Genomic DNA, 19,952 nt, shown 5'->3' with positions numbered 1-19,952 from the left:
ACCAACATATACATCCAAATACTATTAATCATGGAAATCAATGGCACAACAACAGAAACTCAAGTACATTTCAAGATAAATCACATTCTCTACCACAACATGAACATTATTATGGGCATCATAATAATAATAACTCATACAATTTCGATAGGAACAAACAACAAAATCATCAATTTAGAGCCCAGACATCTTATCAAACTCATCAAACACAACAACATAACAGAAACAAATTACAAATACATCACACACCCAATGCTAATCATAGGAATTATCAACATGAGCCAGTCAACAAAAGAGATAACTCTTACAAGAATTACCAGTATGAGTCAGCAAACAAAATAGACCACTACCATCCACGATCAGATTTCTACACATACAGTCCTAACCCTTTCAAACATTCTAACCCAGGATCTAATACATTAAATCATGGTGCACATCACAGCTCCACACACCATCTATCATATCAAGAACATTATGAACATCCTAATAGGTTTAGAATTTTATCAACTGACCATAGAGATAATATTCCAGTATCAGATAGTCCAAGCACTAGTCAGAACCCATCCCCTTTTTTAGAGATGGGCCCACATATGAGAATCAAAAGTTCACAGATAAGAGCAGGAAAAAGACCTCACATGCCAGAAAACGAGGCGCAAGAGGTAGAGCCCTTGCCGCCAAGGAAAAGGAACTATCCAGACTAGATCAGGGTATTTACAATCTATCATCACATAAATTATCCATTCATGAGAAAAGAGTATTAAAACAGGGTCTATCTTTTTGCCCCCCAAACACTCCCAAAATGTTTGATATTTTTGTGGACCTTAACAATTTCACGCGCAAATTAACATTACAAAAATATTTTGCGAACAAAAAACTAAAAACCAATAAAATTGAAAGTTCTCAAACCCAACTAATTCTGACTGATACAATGCCATCCAACAAAGATACAGTTTGTTTGTTTGCAGAAACAGACGACCTTACCACGCATCTTTTTGAAGGATTTTTACATACTGATGTTAAAAACAAATCAAATTTTAATCCAACCAATGTAGGAAGAGAATATATCGACCTATTCCAGAATGTGGTTCTGGAGGACTTCGATAAGATTCTATACACAAAAAAACGTAAGAAAAATTATGCTACTCTTAGCCATCAGAAAGCCATTTATGGTTTGCAAAACAATCCAAACATTATTATTCGCGATGCCGACAAAGGCGGTGGAATTGTCATCCAGGATCTTGAAGATTACATTAAAGAAGCCAACAGGATCTTGGATGACAAAAACAATTATAAAATTTTACACAAAGATCCTACCACCAATTTTTTGCAGTCATACATTGAACATATAGATAAAGGTTTTTCTTTAAAAATTCTCAATAAAAATGAAAAAGATTACTTAAGAATACAAAACCCGAGTATTGCCCATTACTACCATTTACCAAAAATCCACAAAAATAAAATAAACCCACCAGGACGTCCAATCATTGCGGGAATAGGAAATTTGACATACAATCTATCATATTACGTAGACCAATATCTTCAGAAATACGTGACCACATTACCATCATACATCAAGGATAGTACACATTTATTACAACAATTATACAATATCAATATTACAGTTCAAAATTTATTATGGATTACATGCGATGTCAGCTCGCTCTATATTTAAATATTTCACATAAATTAGGGTTACAGGCTATTGCTTATTATCTTCAAAAAGATATATATCTACCGAATATACAATGTGATTTCATTTTGGAAAGCATTGCATTCATTCTACAACATAATTATTTTCTATACCAAGACAAGTATTATCTGCAGATAAAAGGTACGGCCATGGGGACCAGGTTCGCCCCAAGTTTTGCTAACCTATTTATGGTTTTTTTTGAAGAAAAATACATTTACACTGCAAACTTGGGGTCGAACCTGGTCTTCTATGGTCGTTACATAGATGATCTGATCTTCCTATGGGAAGGTGACAAAAATTCAGCTGACAATTTCATTACTCATTTAAACAGTAATTGGGAATCCAATTCACAGCCAATATTCAGATGCAAAATATTGAATATCTAGATCTTATATTAAGCCTCGAGAACAAGAAGATAATATCAAAAACTTTTTTCAAGGAGGTAGATAGTAACAGTTTTCTTAATTTCAACAGCAATCACCATAAAAATTGGATACGTAATATTCCCTACAGCCAGTTTCGCAGGATTAGACGCAATTGTTCCAATCATGATACTTTTTTGGAGCAAAGTGAAATTCTATACAATAGATTCTTAGAGAAGGAATATCCTCCATCATTATTGGACAAAGCTTTACATAGAGCATCAGATTTAAATAGAGATGATATTCTCGTGAATAACAAGAACAAAAGCCAACCAGATTTTTTTGAATTAAAAGACACATGCTTCATAACTCAATACAATTCTGATTTTAATAAGATACAGCATATATTGTCTAAACACTGGCATATAATTCAGAGGGATCCAATTTTGAAAAGTTTAGTAAAGGATAAACCGAAGTTTGTGTATAGAAGAGCCCCGACCCTTAGAAGCAAACTAGCTCCAAGCAAAAAAGTTAAACACACACATACAAAAAAGACCAATCAGATCACAACACAAAATAGGGGTATTTTTGGCTTGTGTGGAATGTACAAATGTGGGAAATCAGGATGTGGCACATGTAAAATAATAAAATCTGGCATAAAAACCTTTAAATCAAGTTACAGGGGAAACTTTTCAGATTCCCATGTTTTTTTAACTGTGAATCATCCTATACGGTATATCTTATGGAATGTGTATGCGGCCTACAATATGTAGGCCGCACCTCTAGAAAACTGAGAACCAGATGGGGAGAACATCACCGGAATTGTAAAAATTCCAGGAAAAAGAATATAAAACATAGTATACCCAATCATTGTTTATTGAAACACAATGGAAACCCATATATTTTCAAATATATTCCATTAGATTACATTCCCAAAAATACTGATTACAATAGGCTAATCAGACTCAGACAACGCGAAACATTTTGGATCTACTGGTTGAAGACTCTACATCCATTTGGGCTCAATGCCAATTTGGATTTAGCAGCCTTCAACTAGTAGATCCACATCACATATCCTTATAGTTTTTAGGCACATGCAATTTTTTGATATGGACACCAAAAAAAGCGTTATTAAATACAGACCAAGTTTCATTTCCACCAAAACAACATCTCCCCTTAAGGAATCCCTAGAGATACCAATAGGGGTAGCTAGTACCTAAAACACTAACACATACTATTGACTCATATATAATCATTACAATCACTTTTAGGAGATATACATACCTAGCAGTGAATACTGACACACACACATACATACATCATCTCTTCTAATACACTTACATACACACACCTACACCGAAAAAATCTCACATATTTACATCGCCAGCAGAACAAGGCAAAAAACAGGTGTCAATACACACACATAACATTGATCGGATCTCAGATCAACCTATGTTAGGATATACATACAGAACCATCAGGTCATTTTTATATAAAAATAGTTCATACATATCTAGTATATATTAAAATAGTTTATGCACATATATAATATAATTCCAATATAGATATACCCAATCGATCATATTTACAATCACAGTACGAAAAAATTACAGCAATAAACAAACTTCGAACAACACACACATATACAAACATGTTCAGATCATACACAGTCAACAACACTTATATTTCTTATAAATTTCATGGCTCACATATCCAGACATGCAACATCATTAGTACACAAATCTAATTTTTGTTGCAGCTACAAACAAAATCTATAAGTTTTAGATAACACATAAACTGATGCCGCTGCAACAAACAAATTTTCTCATAAGTTTTAGACAAGATTTGAATAAAGAATAAAAAATAAAAAATAATATATATAAAATATATAAAAAATAAAAAGGAACACACACAAAAAAACAAAAACAAAAAGACGATTTAGGAAGGATTACACATATGCATACAAAATTATACACTTCTGGATTGATAATAAACAACATATCAATGATATTACTATGGGACTCTACAACATCTGTAGTTAAGTTTTTAAAAAATGCTGATATACTTGTATCGATAATAAAATGAAATATATATAAATATAATAAAAATATATATTCAAGACAACAGGAATAATTGATTCTCCAATTCATATGGAAAAAGATTCAATGTTTACAGCGCCACACAGATTGCACCCAATACAGGCAAAAATTCACAAAATCCCCTGCAACATATCACAATAGCGAACTCTGTCATTTTATTTCCAAAAAGGTTTTGCCCACTTAACATATATATTTTGAATTAGGATCTAACATTTCCACATCTCTCTAAATCGGAGTGAACATTGTTAATACAAAATATGCTGAAATATTCAAATATATTGAAAACATATATAGAAAGATCGCTAATATATAATAGATATGTCTAACTTTAGAAACACAAATACATTAATATACAAATGATATACAAGACTTTCTAACACCCTTTGCTTATTAGGGATATAAATTATTTCATGCTATAAAACAAAAACACACAGTCTATTATGTATATACATGCTAACACACAACACACATGCTCAATAAGATATTACAATATCTATTGTTCATTAGAAATCCAAAAACATTGCACTCTACAAATGTGATCACACAGTTTAATATATTCCTAAATGGTTGAAACAATAATAATAATAATATATATCGAGGATTTTGTGTATATATACCTTTTTTGACATTGACATGAATACATTTTTGTAACTGTTTTTTCTGCCAAAATTTCGATTGTTTAATAACGTTTAATAATGTTACAATTGTAACAGCTGGGGACATGATGTTGATATCTCAGCTGTAGTTCTTTTAGATGTACCCATTGGTTAGTTTCTAGTGACAACTTCCGTTTTTAATTAGTCAAATGTGTATATAATGTTACAATTTGAAGTGTATTTTATCTGCTTTATATCTGATGAAATGACCCGTAGCTGGTTGAGAAACGCGTCATTAAAGCCTTTTTAAATCTTATATGGAAGTTGTTCACCATTTTTTATTTAGTGCCGTTAAGTTTTAAACAGTTACAACAACTTACAAACAGTTACAACTACTATATATCCAGTTGTAACAATCTAACAGACATTCCTTTACCAAGTTAACCTGCACGGCTACAGCTGAAGACACTATACAAAGAGCTGCATACGCTAAAGAACAGAGAGGTTACACCAACACACAGTATACTAGCCGCTGTTAAGGTGCTAGCAGGCGAGACCGCACTGGTCACAGCACAGTGCAATTTCTTTTGGTAAGCATACTACATGTTTTCTCCATCCCTTTGAAAAGACATATTACGCTATGTGGAGTTCCCTCTCTATTTTCTAAGGTTCACACATCCTTGAGCTGAATCCTCGAAAAGATAAAGGACATCTGGAGAATATATGCCTATATACAGTGTACTGGCCGCTGAATAAAGTGCCAGCAGGAGATACCGCACTGGTCAGAGTTCAGTGCAACTTTTTTTGGTAAGCGCAATATCTGTGTCTAATACCGCTTTGAAACAAACAATATTACACTATTGGCGCCCTCTCTTTTTTCCTTTTTTTCCAACTACAGTGATACCCCCGCTCTCTGGGACCAAGAGGAGCTGCCCCGCCAGAAAACGTCCGGCGGCAATTTATTTTATGGACTAAAACATTGTGATCAACACTTTTGGGACACGGTATTTTATCTTTGATAACCACTACATTGTTGTGAAAAATACATTGCTTTTAGTCACTTTGTATCTTTTGTTTTTCTGTTTTGTTTTTCTGTTACTCCCTCAATCTTTTCCCGCCCCTATCGTTTTCAAATCTGACAGCGCACCTTTTTGTATCCCCTTCTGGGATATTACAGAGTGATTATTACTTGGAGAAATTAAAACCTGGCATCAGAGGGGATAATATGGAAACTCAGTTGGTCAAACAGGAAACTAAATGAATATTTAGATTGGATAGTGTCATGCCGTGAGGCATGAATGAATCCAATAACTATTGGGCATTTCTTTAATTTATTACAAATTTATTTCGGAATATCTACTGAAATAATTTAGGCACTCACCATACCAACACCCATTAGTTCCATGGTCCCAACTTAATACTGGTCTCTTAGTATGGTTATTCACATATGATATGGCATAAACTATGATGGTAACAAAGGACAAACAGGCAGCGCAGTATCCGTTTAAATAATACTTAGCATTTATTTTTCCATACAGGAATATATTAAAAAGTCAAAAATCCACACCAAGAATAAAAAAACAAAGATAAAATATCAGCTGTGTACAACGTGCTTACGCGTTTCAGCTAAAAAGCCGTAATCATAGCTAATCCTAAGAGTGAGAAACACACTACTTATACCTTAACTAACACAGCCATTGATTAAAAACAGTAATTGCACAGCTGAATGATGATGGTAATTAATTATGCCTTGAGGGAGCAACCCTCTACAATGTGAACAAACATTTGATCTATATAAAAACTCTAATCTTAATCACAAAATAGAACATTTTACTACTCAATACATATCCTGGTAATTAGAAGAAATTACTATCTATAATGCAATTGAATATTTCCAAAGTTTGAAAAAAGAGAATGGGCACATGTTAATGCTAAATGAGTTGTATGAAAGAACACATAGGGGGGTAGTTATCAACGTGTCTACTTTACCTGCCTTCGTCTGTTCAATACGCCCGCCTAAGCTCGCCTACCATCGCCGCCACGGACCTGCAAAATTTCGCCTAAGTTATCAAAAAAGCTGTCAAAAAGCCGTGCACCAAGTACGGGGCGATGAGCAGCGAATTGTGAGAGTTATCACTCACCCGATCTCGCTGCTCTTCGGCTTTTTGACAGCTTTCTTGCTAGCCTGTCACCAAGCACCCACACTAAACTACACTCTTCTACCCCCTATGCCCCCGGAGCCCCCCACAACTCAATAAAGTTATTAACCTCTAAACCGCTGCTCCTAGACCCCGCCATAACTCTTATAAATGTATTAACCCCTAAACCGCCGCTCCCGGACACCGCCGCCACCTACATTATACCTAGTAACCCCTATCCTGCCCCCCCTATACCGCCGCCCTCTATAATAAAGTTATTAACCCCTATCCTGCTGATCCCGGACCTCGCCGCAACAAAATAAATAGTTTAACCCCTAAACTGCCGCTCCCGGACCATGCCGCAACCTATATTAAACTTATTACCCCTATCCTGCCCCCTCTACACCGTCGCCACCTATAATAAATTTATTAACCCCTATCCTGCCCCCCACTACACCTCTGCCACTGTAATAAAATTATTAACCCCTAAACCTAAGTCTAACACTAACCCTAACACCCCCCTAACTTAAATATTAATTAAATAAATCTAAATAATATTTCTCTTATTAACTGAATTAATCATATTTAAAACTAAATACTTACCTTTAAAATAAACCCTAATATAGCTACAATATAAATAATAATTATATTGTAGCTATCTTAGGATTTATTTTTATTTTACAGGCATCTTTCAATTTATTTTAACTAGGTACAATAGCTATTAAATAGTTATTAACTATTTAATAGCTACCTAGTTAAAATAAAGATAAATTAACCTGTAAAATAAAAACTAACCTAAGTTACAATTACACCTAACACTACACTATACTTTAATAAATTATTCCTATTTAAAGCTAAACACTTACCTGTAAAATAAACCCTAAGATAGCTACAATATAATTATTAATTACATTGTAGCTATTTTAGGATTTATATTTATTTTTACAGGTAACTTTGTATTTATTTTAGCTAGTTAGAACAGTTATTAAATAGTTATTAACTATTTAATAACTACCTAGCTAAAAGAAATACAAAATTACCTGTAAAATAAATCCTAACCTAACTTACAATTAAACCTAACACAACACTATCATTAAATTAATTAAATAAATGAACTACAAATAACTACAATTAAATACAATTACATAAACTAACTAAAGTACAAAAAATAAAAAAGCTAAGTTACAAAAAATAAAAAAAATAAGTTACAAACATTTAAAAAATATTACAACAATTTTAAGCTACTTACACCTAATCTAAGCCCCCTAATAAAATAACAAAGCCCCCCAAAATAAAAAAAATGCCCTACCCTATTCTAAATTAAAAAAGTTCAAAGCTCTTTTACCTTACCAGCCCTTAAAAGGGCCTTTTGTGGGGCATGCCCAAAGAATTCTGCTCTTTTGCCTGTAAAAGAAAAATACAACCCCCCCAACATTAAAACCCACCACCCACATACCCCTAATCTAACCCAAACCCCCTTAAATAAACCTAACACTACCCCCCTGAAGATCATCCTACCTTGAGTCATCTTCAGCCAGCCGACCCACCGATGGTGGAACCGAAGAGGAGATCCGGAGTGGCAGAAGTCATCATCCAAGGCGCGCTGAAGAAGTCTTCCATCCGATGAAGTCATCATCCAGGCGGCGCTGAAGAAGTCTTCCATCCGGGCGATGTCATCTTCCAAGCGGCATCTTCAATCTTCTTTCTTCCAGATCCATTTTCATCCCGCCGACGCGGTACATCCTTCTTCCCCGACGGACTAACGACGAATGAAGGCTCCTTTAAGGGACGTCATCCAAGATGGCGTCCCTTCAATTCCGATTGGCTGATAGGATTCTTCTTCATTACAGTTATTTATTTGAAGGTTTTCCCTGACTCTATACCATTTTTCTATAAACTATGATGGCTCTTACTTGCTTAATATACATATATGCTGCCATGATGTACAAGACATTTGAATCTTGGAATGATATAATATGTGCAGCATTTGAGTGAATTCTCACTCGTATATATTATAGCTTTTTTACGTGAGAGAAACAGGAAACCATATCATGATTGTAAATGATTATTATCCATTACTGGTTACTTGATCTTTAGTTGGGGAATGACCTCTAATTTTGAAACATTGTGAGCATAATCATAAGTGTTGGTGCTAATATTAAAGGGACATAATACTCATATGCAAAATCACTTGAAACTGATGCAGTATAACTGTAAAAAGCTGACAGGAAAATATCACCTGAGCATCTCTATGTAAAAAAGGAAGATATTTTACCTCACAATCTCCTCAGCTCAGCAGAGTAAGTTCTGTGTAAAAAAGTTATACTTCACCTGCTCCCAGCTGCAGGTAAAAAAATTAAAAAAAATGAAGAAATGAACAGCAGCCAATCAGCATCAGCAGTGCTGAGGTCATGAACTCTTACTGTGATCTCATGAGATTTGACTTAACTCTCATGAGATTTCATAGTAAGCTTCCTTTACCTGATTGGTGAAATAATATGAGAGTGCACGATGCTAGTCCCTTCAGATGTCCCAGGACAAACACACTAAAATGCTGCTTAGAAATCCTTTACAATGGGAGGTGGCTACTGAGGAACTTTTGAGGTAAAATATCTTTCTTTTTTACATAGAGATGTTCAGGTGATATTTTCTAATCAGCTTTTTACAGCTATGCTGCATCACTTTCAAGTGTTTAAACATTTGGGTATTATGGCCCTTTAAGTACAGATTAATAAGTGTATTATGTTACGTTTTAAACAAGTCATAATCGTATGTTTTAAATGGGGAAGGAGATGCTATGTTTCAATACACATGAGAGCGAGGCTGTTATTTTGAGACATATGACTGTCAAAACAGCTATACGTAAGCTATTTGTGTGTATAACTTAACTTCAGTAAATCCAATCAAGTACCAGACCGGTCCGCACACCCCCTCGATACCCAATCACATTTAAGATATGGAGATTGGAGAGAGGAGGGGTATTACATATTGCGTTGTGACTGGTAGTCTTATTTTCATGTAGGTATTTAAGAAGCATCCTATGTCAGCTCGATTTGTCCTTACTTTGTAAAATTAGGAACATTGAGAAAGGCCGCATACCGGCCGAAACGCATTTGTGTTAAACGGTTCTTACACCTCTGGCACCTGATGCCGATGTATGCTGTTATCGACTAGCAAACAGGGAGGTGTTGAACTGACAGAGTATTGTTTTTAGTGTGGTGGGCGGAAGTGTAACAGGGTGTCCTGGACATTTTATTTATTGATAATAAGTTATATTTTATTTTGTTTATTTAAATTTAGAGGTTGAGTGCTATAATCCCTTTCTTTTGCCCCATATATTTTAAGTGGGGTATATGTGTTAGTAGTATAGTTTAAGGGCAACACTGGTCCTAGTTTTATTAGGTCCATATTCCTCTAATATTATTTGCAGTGCCAGTAATTCCCACGTTCCTGTATATTAGCTCCACTATTTAAACATATATATTTTCACATAATGAAAGTATTTTGCTCCACTCATCACCGCACCTGGAGAACAGATCCCTACTCAATTAGCACTATGATTCCATGAAGCCCTCAAAGGGGAAAAAATGGCCTTAACACTAAGGGGTAGATTTATTAATGGCTGAGCGGACATGATTCGCTGTAGCCTGACACAACCTTAACAGATAGACTCCATTATTTATATATTTTTGGGTAGATATTGTTTTGAGGAAACATTGCTTGTCTTTTTTTTAAGTATGATAAGTGAATTTTAAGGCTTATTTCTAAGAAACACAACAAAATGACACCTAATTAACACATATGGACACATATTGAAAGTTTTTTTGTTTAGCATTTATTCAGGATTTTAGGAAAAACAATAGTTTAGGTACATAAAAAAAAATAATTCAATATTGCTTGCTTAATGCTATATTTATGTAATTCCTGTTCTGTTCTGTGATGACGAATCAGCACCATAAAACACATGTAGAAGATATGCTTAATGTGTTTGTCGCTGTCTTGACTCTGTTTGCCTCATTGCTATAATGGCATCCTCAGCTACCAGATTATTTATAACATTATTATATGGGAATATCTGAGGCTAAGACTTGTCCACGTGAGTTTAAATAACAATTCCAGACAAGAAACCTACACTGGTGCAAAAGATCACATGCCCACATTGTTTCCTCCAACAATCGAATCATATGAGGACATTTAGCATGTAGGACACTTAGTTTTGCATAGGGGGTGCTTATATATAATGCACAACTGACTCCAAGAAGGAAGCAGCAAAAAGTAAGAATATTTGGGACACTGAAATTAGCCAAATAATCACACACATATCAATATAGTCCTATAGACCAGGGCTAATAGTATAAAACTTGTTACATACGTGACTTGATATCATTTTGTGCACTTTATTTACATGCTTCTAAACCAACATTTTTATTTATCCTTTTCACATTATCAGAAAATTATTTTGTGTCTTTATCTTACTTGTGTCTGTTTTATAGATTAACAAGCACCTGAGGAAGGCACATTTTACAACTGCATCTAATATGGGCATTTCCTTTACTGATTATGGAGATGTACCAGGTCACTATGACATAATAAACTGGATCCTATCTGACATACCAGAAGAACTGGCCCCTCACCAAGTTGGAAACTTTACCTCCCTAGCTCCTGTGGGCAGACAACTTATTTTAAATGACAGTGAAATCTCTTGGAGTCCTACATTTGGAGCAGTAAGTTACTGGGCACGTAAAGGGACTTTGTTCTCAAATATGTTTTGTCATCCATTTGAAAAACAACATTTAAATATTTTGATTTTGATATTTTTTTTTGTTCAAAAAAGTAAATTTAACTTGAATCTACCTCAGAAAATAGATGGGTAGATATTTAACCTTTGTACTGGCAAGCAATATGTGTATAATCTTATAATACAGCATATTTCTATGGATACATCTTGCTATCCTGAAAATCAGGATTTGTAGAAATATATAAGCCAGATTACAAGTGGTGTGCTAATGATAACTTGTGACGTGATACGCAATATCGCTTGACCATGCTAAACATTACAAGTCCATGATATAGCGCGTAAACCAGGGAAGGGTTAGTGCCATTGGCTTTTCTCAAGCACAAACTATACTTTCAATGAAGATTGTGGGCCTGCTAACTTGTGCTTATTACAAGTTGAAAGTTATAGTTTCAGCAAAAGCCAAACTGTTCTATATTTAGTGTGGCTTGAGACCTGAAATAACTTGCAAGGGTTAAACAAAGTTACAGATTAAAATGAAGTACTACACACATATAAACACTTTATAATAAAAATATATAATTTTAATATTAATAAAAAGTATTTATATATTGTAACAAGAATCTTTGGCAACCATTGTCTTCTAGGGTTTAAATGCAATAGAGAACAATCCATTTAAAGTTTTCAAAACTTTATTTTCTTCCAAAATACCAAGGTGTAGCATACAGTTTGTTCACAGGTAAGGCAAAAGGACAAGCTTCTCAGCACAAGCTTCCAAAACAGCAAATCTCTGTCTGCATTGTCTGCAGCAACACAAATGTCCTTTGCAGAATGTAACAGCAAACAGAAATCCAGCAAAACGTTTAGTACATAATATTTTTTACAACACAATCGGCCTCCTGCCTGGCTGTAATCTACTTAGCTAGAGAAATGCTTCACCTTTAAACCCTAGGAGCAGTAATCATGAGCCACACCTGACTTGAATTGTCTTTAACAGCTGTATGGTATTCATAACTAAAAAACACTAATCACTTCCCAGGGGTTTCTTAACAAAATGCTAAAGTGAGATGTATCAATTTTGGTCTAATATGTACTCCCTCTATCACCAAACCAGACTTTCTGTCACAATATATATATATATATATATATATATATATATATATATATATACACACACACACACACAAAAACATGTTGGAGCCCTTCCCAGTCAAATATCTTGAAACATGCAATATAATTTTCATTTATTCTTAATTTGCTTTAATGTATTTTTAATGACAATTCTTGAAGTTCCTATGTTCTTTATGTAGCAAAAAACATAATTTATGTAAGAACTTACCTGATAAATTCATTTCTTTCATGTAATTAGCAAGAGTCCATGAGCTAGTGACATATGGGATATACATTCCTACCAGGAGGGGCAAAGTTTCCCAAACCTCAAAATGCCTATAAATACACCCCTCACAACACCCACAATTCAGTTTAATGAATAGCCAAGTAGTGAGGTGATAAAGAAAGGAGTAAAAAGCATCATCAAAGGAATTTGGAAATAATTGTGCTTTATACAAAAAAATCATAACCACCATAAAAAAGGTTGGTCTCATGGACTCTTGTCAATATGAAAGAAATGAATTTATCAGGTAAGTTCTTACATAAAATATAGCTGCAAGCAGCAATAGAGGTGGCCAAGCGTATTGCCTATGCAATGGCATACAAGCAGCTAAGTCACAAAAATAGCTATAAAGCACGTTTTTGCAGTTCTAAGATAAACAGTTGGAAAGAAAACACATTTTTTAAATTATTGCGTTTTTAAAGTTGGCTGCCACACTATATGACCAATACTTTCAGCATGAACAGATGTAAATCTAGGTCACATTATATGGTTATACAGCAAATTTCAAAGCTTTAACATAAGCGGTTGCAAAGAAAACACATTTTCGAAGTTTTTCCGCTATTCAAGATGGCGGCCATACCATGTGGCCAATACTTTCAACATGAACAGATGTAACTGTATGTCACAATATAAGGTTATACATAAAGTTTCACAGTTCCAACATAAGTGGTTGCAGAGAAAATAGATTTTCAAAATTTTCGCAAAAAACAAAATGGCTGCCAGAATATATGATATACAGTCCCCATATTATGCACAATAGTTGTCACCATAGATGTCAATAAGCATGGCAAAAATAAAGCATTTTGGTAAAACGGTTTTTGTTTTATTATTAATTTAAAAATATCGTTAAGGGGGGGCGGAGCTAGCCTAGCAACAGATTAGTCGCACATCTTTAGAGCTCTGTAAAGATACTATTTTTATACATAAAAAATGACTACTAAGCCGATCCAACAACACCCTCAAAGTGAACCTGGAGTCTAGAGATAATAGTGGAGCAGTTTAAGTCCAGAAGTGGATAAGATAGCTTAGATCTGCATGCTATCAGATAGCCGTCTGGAGCGGAAGCCTTCTGAAGGCAGTCATCTCCCCACCCTCGTGGCACAGCTCAACTATCTTCCAAAACCTCAGTAAAGTGGCACCTACCTCTACTCTTTATCCTACCAAGACGGATCCCAAGACCTACACATTTGTGACTATGGAGGGGTTTAGTCACACACTAGATACAGTCTTCAGAGACATGAAGAGAGATCTTTTTCGTATTATGGTAAGATACACCACCTCTCCATACCTCGCTAATGAACAGCAGGAGAAGTCAGCTTGTAGCACTGAACACTGTGGGATTTGGAGCCAGCTGGTGCGGCAGTCAAATTCTCCTATGCTAGAGAGAGAGCCGTCAGCAGAATTGATGAGCGGGGTTGAGTGTGGACCACGGGGAGCTGATGCAGACACGCAATCAACTGCCAGGGGAGCAGATGCCGGGTATAAGCCTTTTGTCCCACGGCCTGTACCTGGGAAGAAGGAGGTTTGTGTGATCCTGCCGCAAGAGTTCATGTTTGAAACAAAGGCCGGCAAAGACCCAGAAGGAGACCTTGGCTCGGGAGCCATATTGATTCTAGGAGGATCGCCTGCTACACGCTGTAATAGTGGCACAGCTATGGAGATTAGTGGAGCATTCTGTCGGAGCCTAAGACGGACATATGATATTGGCGCATATGATCGCAAAAGGCTCGAGAGGGGCGCCTGGCTGACGGGAACTTTTTTCTTTGGAACGGAGGTGATCGCTAGTTTGCAGGAACATTCTAACACAGAAATTAGCCCTATCTTGACAAATGACGCCAGAACACCCATGATGAGTCCCCTCCGAGCACAGAGTCAGCAACCCATTGCTCCCTACTCAGGCCTCCCAACAACAGGAGTTGGATAAAGAACTCCACCGTTTATTCAGGCCTCCATTATGATACATACAGTAGAGGCCATGCAGGCTAATTTAAAAGTTCATAGTGGTTTATAGGTTGAATTAATCTCATACCCTGTTTGATTTTTCAGAGTTGTATTGTTTGTAATGTCGATAGGGTGCTACATCTGAAGCCTAAATTTTAATAGATGGCAATCTGCATATGACTAAATATTCTAAGTTTTGCATGTTTTCTGCGTTTAAAGTGGCTATATACTTTGCGAACTAGGCTATTATCTTCTATCCAATATAGTGGGGACATTACTAACTGTTGCTTCATACTACTGTTAAACCGCAGTGTTGTTGTGGGCCAAGGCTTTAATATGTACAGGGGATAGTATAGATGTTTAGACATTGTTGAAAGCCTTTCTATAATTTGCACCCCCCCCCCCCTCATTATACAGGTTAGCTATAAAAACTAATGGGTACTAGGCCATGTCTATAAACTATACTAACATTTCCATGTATATTTGATTGACAGCAACTAGCCTCTCATGCTACTATTGTAATGGGCACGTTCAGTACTTCTCCCCCCTCTCACCTATATGTTAATTTAGATTCTATAAAATAACTTAGTATTGTGGTGTACTGGTCTTCCATACTGCTTACACATCCACATAAGAAAGTGTGAACTACTTCCAGCACATTTTTATGCTTTAAGCGCGAGATAATATTTTACAGTATGTGGCCTCATAATGTTTTATAACTATGTGTGCCTAGTACCTGCAGATTATAGCTCAGCAGCCAAGGTCACTATAAAAAACCTTCGAACTTAAATAATGTCTATGCTTTATCTGTGACCGCGATAGGTATATAGGCCCCATCTAACACACAACCCGCCCGTATCTCTTACCCTGACCACATACTACTGCCTTGACAAGGCAAGACAGATGCTCCCATTTATAATTTGCTTGTCAGTTATTGGGAAATTGACTTATGTCACCTACTTGCTGTTTATTATGGCATATCTATAATATTGTTATATCTCATGATTCACTTGTAAGCTCTACTTAAGCTACTAATGTGTTGTTTTTTTATATATTGCACTGTATTTAGAATACCTAACTGATGTTTATATGTCTTGTACTGTTTCTCATTGTAGCAGAGGGTAGATATAGAGTCTAGAGTGATTAAATATATTCTCATATTACACCATTTAAGTATGAAGTCAGCCCAACACACATAGATTACATCCTTTCACTCAGTATCCAGTCAAGGTTCAAGCTTATGCCATAAGTGACTATACCTTTTATTATCTAAGGTTAAACCTGTAATGGTTTTGCACTCCCAAGTTTAGAAGCCTAGGAGCGTTCATTGGTCTGGTATGCTGACTGGCTCCGCCCCCTCCTCCTCCCCCTACCCCCCATTTAGAGCTTGCCCGCTGCATTTCCCTTCCCCAAATATTATGAAGCTCACCCCCCCTTTTGCCCAAATTCTTTATTTTACTGTGTCAAACAGATAAACTAATATATATCTTCTGCATTGAGGGGCTCAATGTTACTCCTTATTTAATACAAAATAGAGGTTATTTTGAGTTTGTTGTTTTTCTCTTTCACAGGAATCCTACAGGCATTCTAGTTTACTTTATTCAAGATCATTCTTACCACTGGCTAGTCCTATGTTATCAGGGGCTTTCATAATGGAAACGCAGAGTTTATATCAATTTATGTCTTCAGTATGTTTAAAAATTCAGAATGTCTGTCTTATCGCTATGCTATTTATGTCTATTGGTGATTCTTGTCTGTAACTTGTTTTGCTCTTTATGACCTCAATAAAAAAATAATAAAAAAAAAAAAAAAAAAAAAAAATATTGTTAAGCATTTTTGAACAATTCAAAATGGCTGCCAAACAACATGACGTATCAACTTCTCTTGAACAAATCTGAATGTTAGTCATAAGATAACTCTATAAACAAAATTTCAAGTCTGTGCCATAAGCGGTTTCGGTGAAGAAGATTTTTGTAGTTTTTAAAAACAGCGCATTCGAAACAAAATGGCCGCCAAGCTATGCATTGTATGGCTTTCAAATTGCACATACTAATGCTCACTATAGATCAAATTGCACATACTAATGCTCACTATAGACCTCTACAATTTGCAGAAGTTTCATGACAATTTGCAAATGTTTTATTTCACGAAGGCGACTGCGCAGTGCGAATTTTAACTGCAATATTGCCTTTAGGGGTCATAACTGTGTGTAATCATGTGTCTGCTGCACTGCAATATAGTTAAATAATGTAAATATAATGCATAAAAGTGCAAATTTACCCAATTAAACAACGATAAAAAGGCGAATTGCTCATAGCAGCCATGTTGATTATGGAAAATTCGCAGTTTTAACAATCTTGGTAGATGACCTCGCAAAGAGTACATGTGCAAAATTGCGTTTTATTGCACTTAGCGGTCTCAGAAAAGAAGATGTTTAAAGATTTTCGCACATTTCAAAATGGCAGCTAGATCATGTGACCAAATTACTTCTCTTGAACAAACTTTATTCTAGGTCAGTACAGCAGTACACACAGCAAGTTTCACAACTGTAACATAAGCGGTTCGGGAGAAGAAGATTTTTAAGCGTTTGTCAAAATTTGTCGCAAAAAAACAATATGGCTGCTAGATCACATGACCTATGAGATTTATATTGCATAGGAATATGCACAGCATAGATCTCTAGCACTGTGCCAAGTTTCATGAGTTTTTGAGTTATGCTGTTGTTAATATAAGCATTTGAAAAAAACGGCAGAAAAATAATAATAAGAAAAATAATAATAAATATAGCTGCAAGCAGCGATAGAGGTGGCCATGCACATCGACATTGCAATGACATACAAGCAGCTAAGTCACAATATAAAGCTTTATAGAAGTTTTTACAATTCTAACATTAGCAGTTGCAAAGATAGCACGTTTTTGAAATGTTTGCGTTTTTCAAGATGGCTGCCCCACTATATGACCAATACTTTCATCACGATCAGAAGTAACTCTAGGTGACAATATATGGTTATACAGCAAATTTCACAGCTTTAACATAAGCGGTTGGAAAGAAAACACGTTTTCTAAATTTTCGCGTAAACCAATATGGCTGCCACAGCTTGTGACCAATTCCTTCAACATGAACGACTGTGACTCTAGGTCACAATATAAGGTTATACAGCAAGCTTCACAGTTCTAACATAAGCAGTTGCAGAGAAAATAGATTTTCAAAATATTCGCATAAAACAAAATGGCTGCCAGATCATATGATATACAGCCTCCATATTATGCACAATAATTACCACCATAGATGTCAATAAACATGGCAAAAATAAAGCATTTTTATAAAATGGTTTTTAATTTATTATTAGTTTAATAATATCGTTAAGCGTTTTTGAACAATTCAAAATGGCTGCCAAACCACATGACATATAAACTTCTCTTGAACAAATCTGAATGTTAGTCATAAGATAACTCTATAAACAAAATTTCAAGTCTGTCCTATAAGTGGTTTCGGAGAAGAAGATTTTTTTAGTTTTTAAAAATGGCGCATACGAAACAAAATGGCCACCAAGCTATGCAATGTATGGCTTTCAAATTGCACATACTTATGCTCACTATATACTTCTGCAATGTGCATAAGTTTCATGAAAATTTGCAAATGTTTTATTTCACGAAGGCGACTGCGCAATGCGACTTTTAACTGCAATATTGTCTTTAAGGGTTATGACTATGTGTAATCATGTGTCTATTACACTGCAATATTGTTAAATATTGTAAAACTAATGTATAAAGTGCAAAATTTACGCAATTAAATGGCGATAAAAAGGTTAATGTCTCATAGCAGCCATGTTGATTATGGAAAAATCGCAATTTTAACAAACTTGGTAGAGGACCTTGCAATGAGCATATGTGCAAAATTGCGCTTTATTGCACTAAGCGGTTTAAGAGAAGAAGATGTTTAAAGATTTTCGCAAAATCCAAGATGGCTGCTACATCATGTGACTAATGCACTTTTGTTGAGCAATGGCAAATCTAGGTCATAGCAGCACTGAGCACAGCAAGTTTCAAAACTGTAACATAAGCAGTTCCAGAGATAACGATTATTAAGCAGTTCTTGAAATTTGTCGCAAAAAACAATATGGCTGCGTAACCTTATGACCTATGAGTTCAATATTGCATGAGATGTGGCAGAGCAATAGGTTGTATCAGCATACCTGATTTCAAGAGCTTTGCTTTAGCAGTTCAAGAGTTATAGGCAATAGAATAAGTTTGGCGGAATAATAATAATAAATATAGCTGCAAGCAGCGATAGAGGTGGCCATGCGCATCGACTTTGCAATGGCATACAAGCAACTAAGTCACAATATAAAGCTTTATAGAAATTTTTAAAATTCTAACATTAGCAGTTGGGAAAAAAACACATTTTCGTAACATTTGCGTTTTTCAAGATGGCTGCCCTGCCATATGACCAATACATTCATCACGATCAAATGTAACTCTAGGTCACAAGATATTGTTTTACAGCAAATTTCACAGCTTTAACATAAGCGGTTGCAAAGAAAACACATTTTCGAAATTTTCGCGTAAACCAATATGGCTGCCACAGCTTGTGACCAATTCCTTTAACATGAACAACTGTGATTCTAGGTCACAATATAAGGTTACTTAGCTAGTTTCACAGTTCTAACAGTTCTGCGGTTGCAGAGAAAATAGATTTTCGAAATGTTTGCGCAAAACAAAATGGCTGCCTAATCATATGATATACAGCCTCCATATTATGCACAATAGTTCTTACCATAGATGTCAATAAACATGGCAAAAATAAAGCATTTTTGTAAAACGCTTTTTGTTTTATTATTAGTTTAAAAATATCGTTAAGCATTTTTGAATAATTCAAATGGCTGCCAAACCACATGACCTATCAACTTCTCTTGAACAAATCTGAATGTTAGTCATAAGATAACTCTATAAACAAAATTTGCACTTAGCGGTTGCAGAGAAGAAGATGTTTAAAGA

The 19,952-nt window shown here is 35.3% G+C and overlaps 1 protein-coding gene across 1 annotated transcript in view; it reads left to right on the top strand.

The window, feature by feature from the left end:
• Positions 1–799: 799 nt before the first annotated feature.
• The window catches only part of LOC128652711 (vomeronasal type-2 receptor 26-like), a 130,415-nt gene continuing 111,262 nt past the window's right edge, over positions 800–19,952 (top strand). Inside the window, exons 1-2 of the mRNA XM_053705643.1 lie at positions 800–1,525; positions 11,379–11,609. Of these exons, the coding sequence (XP_053561618.1) occupies positions 800–1,525; positions 11,379–11,609 (957 nt within the window). The remainder of the gene's footprint in view (positions 1,526–11,378; positions 11,610–19,952) is intronic.

Source organism: Bombina bombina, chromosome 3 (assembly GCF_027579735.1).
Source record: "Bombina bombina isolate aBomBom1 chromosome 3, aBomBom1.pri, whole genome shotgun sequence".
Classification (NCBI taxonomy): domain Eukaryota; kingdom Metazoa; phylum Chordata; class Amphibia; order Anura; family Bombinatoridae; genus Bombina; species Bombina bombina.
The sequence above is the reverse complement of the archived record's forward strand: the minus strand, read 5'-3'. Positions and strand labels throughout refer to the sequence as shown.